A 6,659-nucleotide genomic window follows, 5' to 3' on the forward strand; every position below is an offset into this window, starting at 1 on the left:
CTTAACCTGACTTCACAGTCATAAATACTGTTGACGTATAATGCTACTCTTCTTTTCCTGTTTCTCTGAAATATGCTTGGAAGGTTACTACATTCCAAATATGACACTCATCCCATCAAGTTTCAGTGATGCCTATTATATCATATTTGCTCTGCTATGTTTAGAGTTCAAGTTCATTGTTTATTTTCCATGCTTTATAATAATAATGGAATCCCCAGTGGCACAATGGCTTAAACCCATGTGCTGGCAGGACTGCTGACTGACAGGTTGGTGGTTCAAATCTGGTGAGAGCAGGGTGAGCTCCCCTCTGTCAGCTCCAGCTCCCCATGTAGGGACATGAGAGAAGCCTCCCACAAGAAGGTAAAATTACAAACAAACGGGTGTCCACTGGGCAGTGTCCTTGCAGATGGCCAATTCTCTCACACCAGTAGTGACTTGCAGCTTCTCAAGTCACTCCTGACACAAAATAACAACAACAACAACAACAACAATAATAATAACAATAACTTTATTTGTAACCTATGCTATCTCCCCAAAGGGACTCAGACATTATTGTAGTGGCATCAAAGACATCATTCTCCCTAGCTGTATGTACAAGGAGCACTCAGATTTCTAGTTCTCTCCATAATGTCCCAAACAAGTCACTGGCTCAGGTAGTATTGTTAAAATTCAATCGTTGTTGTTGTTGTTGTTGTTGTTGTTGTTGTTGTTATTATTATTATTATTATTATTATTATTATTATTATATCACAAGAAGAAACAACTATGAAAAAACAATTATAGGAAAAGACAGCTGAATACTTCTTTCTATTTATTTTTTAGATAAGTTACTGAATAAATACAGATAAACTACAATGTTATATAAATAGGAATTATAAATATTAAATGGCAGCATGTTCTGTTTTACCTCTCCTTGAGTTTCATATTTCATATCACGACATACAGCATTTATGTCAACAAAGCAAATCAACAACATGGTGTAAAGGCCATCAAACTTGATGCAGAGCAGGATTTCTCAACATTTGATCACTGAAAAGAAATCAGATTTCAAGAAGGGAAATGATCTGATGTTTAAGGAGAAAACAGTAATAAATTTGGAAGATTTAGAATAAACAAATCAGTTCTCTTTCAGTTTAAAAATTCATGTGGAATAAACACTTTTCAATTGATGAAGCTTCATAGTTGCATTTGCAGGTTTGCATATTAAAAAACCATAATGCTGGTGATATCTGGAGATCCTCATTTCTTCTAATTGAATGGACAGCTGTTTCTTTGCAGTCATCCAAGTATGTTCTTTATAGGCTGACTCTTTCTGCCAACAGTGGACTGTTGTTTACCCCCATAGGTCAGTTCTCTGCGTCTTCTGCCTCCCTTGGTTTTCGGATAGGCAACGATATCGGCAAAGACACAAGTACAACCAACAGTAACCAATTTTTTCTCTAGTGAGTAGATTTCCTGGCACCCAATTTGCTCACGTTTGAGAACCAAGATTTCCTGTTGAATGCGAACAGAGTTCATGCCATAATTTAAGCCTTTCCCCGTGAAATTCCGACAGGCATCATGACGGCACTTGGCTTCAACAATCACATGAGGAAATCTGTTGGGGTCTTCATTAATGCTGTAAATGGACAAAAAGGGGGAGTATAAGTCTCAGTCTGTAAGACTACTGATTAAATCAAAGTTCCTGAAAACTTTACACACAGGGAAGGAAGACAGATCGGTGTAAAGCAACTAAATCTAGATACCAGTGGCACCCTCTATCCTTGTACATGAAAAGGCAAAGTAGGGTGACACAGATTGTCCTCCCATCTCATTTAGAGAACCAATTATTAATTATACAAACCTATCATGTGCAAAGCCTCATGGTTTGGACAGGAGAAGACCAAAGACTATCACATATAGGCAGCCCCCAAGAAATGAACAAGATAGATTCTGTAGGTTTGTTCTTAAGTTGAATGTATATGTAAGTCAGAACAGGTACATTTTAAGTATAACTCCATCCAAATATATAAATATTCACTTTGGATAGCATAGGGATTAATACCCTTGTGATATATGTTTTGCTGTCTGTGCCCCTGTTCAGAAGATTTCACTGCACTTTCTATCCCTGTGAGAATTGGATTTTGAAAAATGTGGCTTGTTGTGGAAACAAGAATTAGTGCTAAAGTTTCAGTAGAGATGTCTTTTCCCGGTGATAACTCTTCCAGGAGTGAATTTCCCTTCCGAAGGGTAGATTTCTCTCTCCTCCTATTGTCTCACTCCCGTTCTTAGCTATGAGTTACATGTTATATAAGTCAGATGTTTGTAACTTGGGGACTCCCTATATTTCCATGTAAGCGAAACCATTGAAACTGACTCAGTTTCAGAAAGCTTTCTGTAATCCAAAATTCCCTATTTCAACATTTACTACCATTGCTACAGATTAACAGGTGTGGACATAATAGATTCCATGCATGCTAGAAATAACAAACTGAAATATTAAAGAAGCATTAATGTCTACATATCTCCTGCCTTCTAGCACCTAAGAAATTGGATGAGTGCTTTACTTTGACAACAAGAACAGAATGATGCCCCAATTTCCAATACTTAGAAGGTCTTGCAGCCCAGACTTCCTGAAGTGGTGAAGAACCACAACATATTTGTTATTTACAGTGCTGGTATCAAAGTCATAGGCTAGAATTTTTCTAGAACAGAAAAGAACAATTGTAGCCAATGAGCCAAAAGTGCAACCAGTTCAGAACACATTTGGGAGAAGGAATTGTTGGTCCATCCCATCACATAGTTTGAAGAGCACTGATTTGTATACTACATCACAGGAAACACTGTTAGATAAATGAAAACATATACATTACCTGTAATCCCATGGAGAGAGGGATCTGTTCCTAACACTAGGAGGGAGCTTGACTGGTTCTATGTTGCCAGCACGAATATTAATCTTCACACTCTCAGGAAATCTAGTATTCTCTCGAGTTCCATTTTTGAGTTGACAGTTCTCCTGTTTTCTCTCAGTGTGTTCCTCTTCAGTTTCTCCATAAGCTGTACTGATAACTGTAAGCATCAGCACCAGAACACTGACCTAGAAAATAAATATATATATATACACATGGACCCACAAAATAAAGTGTCACATCAGACTCAAGTTAGTATTAACTTTGGCCAGAAAGGATAATGGACGTAGTTTCCTTGCATAAACCAGTTACATGGCTTGTACTTTAATAATACCAAGATCTGAGAATCAACATTAAGGATACTGTGTTAGAAAGCAACAGATGGAACCTGAAGCTCTTCTTCCTATGTCCAAGTTATCCAGCATCCAAGTAGTTGCCACCCATTGAGGTGACAATACAGTAGTCTAGCAGTGTTTGATCATGGGCGATGCTCCCTTTGATCCTTCATATCTGGCTAAGCCTGTTCATTGAGAACAAATTTATGGGCACAAAGAACTGTTTGGGAACTTAACTATTGGAATGCCAAACTGGCTAAGTAAGCCTGCCAGAAGAAATAGGTCTTCAGGTGTGTTTTAAATTCTGACCGCTTATATATCTGTCAGAGCTCTTCCTGTAGGTCATTCCACAGTCATGGGGTGGCTGATGAAAAGGTCCTCTGGGTGACAGTTGCCAGTTGAGTTCTGGCTGGTTGGAGTCAATGTCAAGATGAGAAGTCTGCCTAGAATCATGGGATCACAGAGTCATAGAATCATAGAACTGGAAGGGACTGCAAGATTATCCAAGCCATTCTGATTCTGCCATGGAGGAATACATAGTCAAAGCACCCCTGACAGATGGCTATCCAGCCTTCAAAACCTCCAGAGAAGGAGAATTCATCAAAATCCAAGACAACAATACTGTCAAACAGTTCACACCATCAGGAAATTCTTCCTAAAATTAAAGTGGAATCTCCTTTCCTTATAATATGGTTCCATTGCTCAATGTCTATTGCTAAAATATCTTTGAAAACCTATTTCAAAGAGGTTTTAGGGAGCACTTAATCTTTTAATGTGAGGTTCAGTGGATTTGGCTTATCTGTGTTTTTTAACCATATTTTGCACGTGCAGGTTGAGTATTCCTTATCCAAAATGCTTTGGGCCATTTGTGTTTGGGATTTCAAATTTCTTTCAAATTTTTGTATTTTCATATATGCACATAATGAGATACCTTGAGATACCCAATTAATGTTTCATATATACCTTATACACATAGCATGAAAGTAATTTTATACAACATGCATGGAACAAAGTTTATGCGCAACTAACTATCCGAAAGCAAAAGTGTCACTATCTCACCATCACCCCCGCCAAATGTGGACAATTTTGGAATTGTGAGTACAGTGTTCCCTCACTTATTGCGGGGGTTACGTTCCAGGACCACCCGCAATAAGTGAAAATCTGTGAAGTAGGGACACTATATTTATTTTAATATTTATACATTATTTTAGTAGTTATACCCTATTTTAAGTCTTTATCAACCAATTGTGTGTTGAGAAATCGCCTCCTTCTCCTCCCATTGTTACTTGGGCTCCTTTTCTCTCCCTTCGGCTTCTTCTTCCTCCCTTCCTTAGGCTGTAAATAGTAATTTTTTATTATTTGTAATATTCTTTTAGAGTTTATTGAAAAACCACAAAATAGTTAATCTGCGAAAAGTGAACCACGAAGAAATGAGGGAACACTGTATTTAGAATTTTGAAATTCCAGATAGAGGATACTCAACCTGTGTGAGATCTGTTAACGTAAAATGCTTGAGCTTTAGTCAATTAAAAATCAAAACAGTCATGGGTAGCAAGTAGGTTAGGAAGCTACAATACATACATTAGATAATAACAAAATCTTGCATATAGAAAGAGTAACACAGTGAAGACTAATGTTTGTTTATTCATTATTTATACTACAAAATAAATATACAAATTAAAATATTAAATATACAAAGTAATTAAGTATTCACAGAGTTAATTAACAGTCTACTTCTGCCGTGTACTCACCAGTGAAGGAAAAATTTTAGATGCCAAGATAATCATTATTTTTCTTGTGTAAAAGTTGGTCTGCACTTGAGTATCAGAAATTTGACTCGTGTTCACAGGGACAATATCAGCCTTCTTTTATATGTCTTCAGAATCATAACCAATTTTTCCATTACTTTGCAAAGATCGCTTTCCAGCCCTCATTTGTGGTTCATGGGCTGCTGTGACTGATATTTACCATCTTTTTCAATACCACTTCCTCAAACTATTGCATCTCTCACACAAAAGGGGATAACAGAGGAAATGCATGAAATACCATACTATGGAAGATTTAGAAAAACTGATTTATTTGAATATTGATGACCTAAGAGATAATGACATATGCTTCGAGCTTTCCTGAACAAAGGTTTTGGGGAAAAAGCATGTTCTATCCGTCTATCCTACATATTGTACAAGATACTAGATATTTAAGCAGCCACACGTTAATGCGGATATGAATTGATCTTGCATGTTCCACATGCCTACCTCTATCCTGTTCTCCTCCCAAGGCTTCCTGGGAAAATATTGCCACAGCCCTTTACTAGACAGAAAGAAAGAAGAGACCAATTCGTGTCTGACTGCTGGATCTGAATGAAATTCAATGGAAACATCCAAAATTCTACATTTAGGCCATAAAAACCCATGCACACTTATATCTCATCCTATGATACCTTGTTTAGCATCAGTAAATGTGAAAAGGACCTTGGATTAGAATAACAGAATCATAGTGTTGGAAGAGATCCCATAGGCCACCTAAGTCAACCCTGTGCCATGCAGGAAAAGCACAATAAAGGCATCCCTGACAGATGGCCATCCAGCTTCCGGGGAAGGAGACTCCAATACACTCCAAGGCAGCATATTCCACTGGTGAATAGTTCTTACTGTAGGGATGGTCTTCCTAATGTTCAGGTGAAATCTCTTTTCCTGCGATTTGAACCCATTGCTCTGTGTCTGAGACCCTAAAGCAGAATTTCTTAATTTTTTTCCACTCATGACCCCTTTTCTCCTGATAAATTTTTAATCCGACCTCAGATATAGAGGTATATAAAATAAGTATACAAATCAAACATTCACTGATAGTTAATCATTTAAAAATTTAAACAATTCTTTGGTATATATATAATTTGAACATTTATTAAAGCGGAAAACCAGTTTGCATACTAATATTTATTTTTATATTAAGAATTAAATCTTGGATGAATACATGATACTTCAGGCTGTAGACAGCATCTTTAGTGTTTTTTCATGTCTTGGTTTACAGCCTCAAGTGGCAGCATATACTTTGTTGACTCTCCTTTTTTTCCTGAATTGGGGACCACAATGGGTGTTTTTGGAGTCTGTCTGTCTATACAGTAGAGTCTCACTTATCCAACACTCGCTTATCCAACGTTCTGGATTATCCAACGCATTTTGGGGGTCAATGTTTTCAATATATCATGATATTTTGGTGCTAAATTCATAAATACAGTAATTACTACATAGCATTACTGCGTATAGTACTACTTTTTCTGCCAAATTTTTTGTCTAACATGATGTTTTGGTGCTTCATTTGTAAAATCATAACCTAATTTGATGTTCAATAGGCTTTTCCTTAATCTCTTCTTATTATCCAACATATTTGCTTATCCAACATTCTGCCGGCCCATTTATGTTGGATAAGTTGAGAC

General features: G+C 37.0%; 1 protein-coding gene across 1 annotated transcript; it reads right to left on the bottom strand.

Moving 5' to 3' along the window:
* Positions 1-842: 842 nt before the first annotated feature.
* Positions 843-3,895, bottom strand: LOC100555246 (interleukin-17A). Its single transcript, XM_008114704.3, has 3 exons — positions 3,533-3,895; positions 2,853-3,076; positions 843-1,618 (listed from the first exon to the last, which is right to left on the bottom strand). Exons 2-3 carry the CDS (start codon positions 3,056-3,058, stop codon positions 1,279-1,281), a joined length of 546 nt encoding a protein of 181 aa, XP_008112911.2. The 5' UTR covers positions 3,059-3,076; positions 3,533-3,895; the 3' UTR covers positions 843-1,278.
* Between the last annotated feature and the right edge of the window lie 2,764 nt (positions 3,896-6,659).

This window comes from Anolis carolinensis, chromosome 1 (genome assembly GCF_035594765.1).
Source record: "Anolis carolinensis isolate JA03-04 chromosome 1, rAnoCar3.1.pri, whole genome shotgun sequence".
Taxonomy (NCBI): Eukaryota; Metazoa; Chordata; class Lepidosauria; order Squamata; family Dactyloidae; genus Anolis; species Anolis carolinensis.

What these genes read in the sequence shown, in the direction of transcription:
- LOC100555246 (XM_008114704.3), bottom strand. Translation starts at nt 3,058, where the DNA reads ATGCTTACAGTTATCAGTACAGCTTATGGAGAAACTGAAGAGGAACAC. An exon ending in CTCTCTCCATGGGATTACAG is followed by an intron (nt 1,619 to 2,852) that starts GTAATGTATATG and finishes GTCCATTTACAG; the next exon opens with CATTAATGAAGACCCCAACA.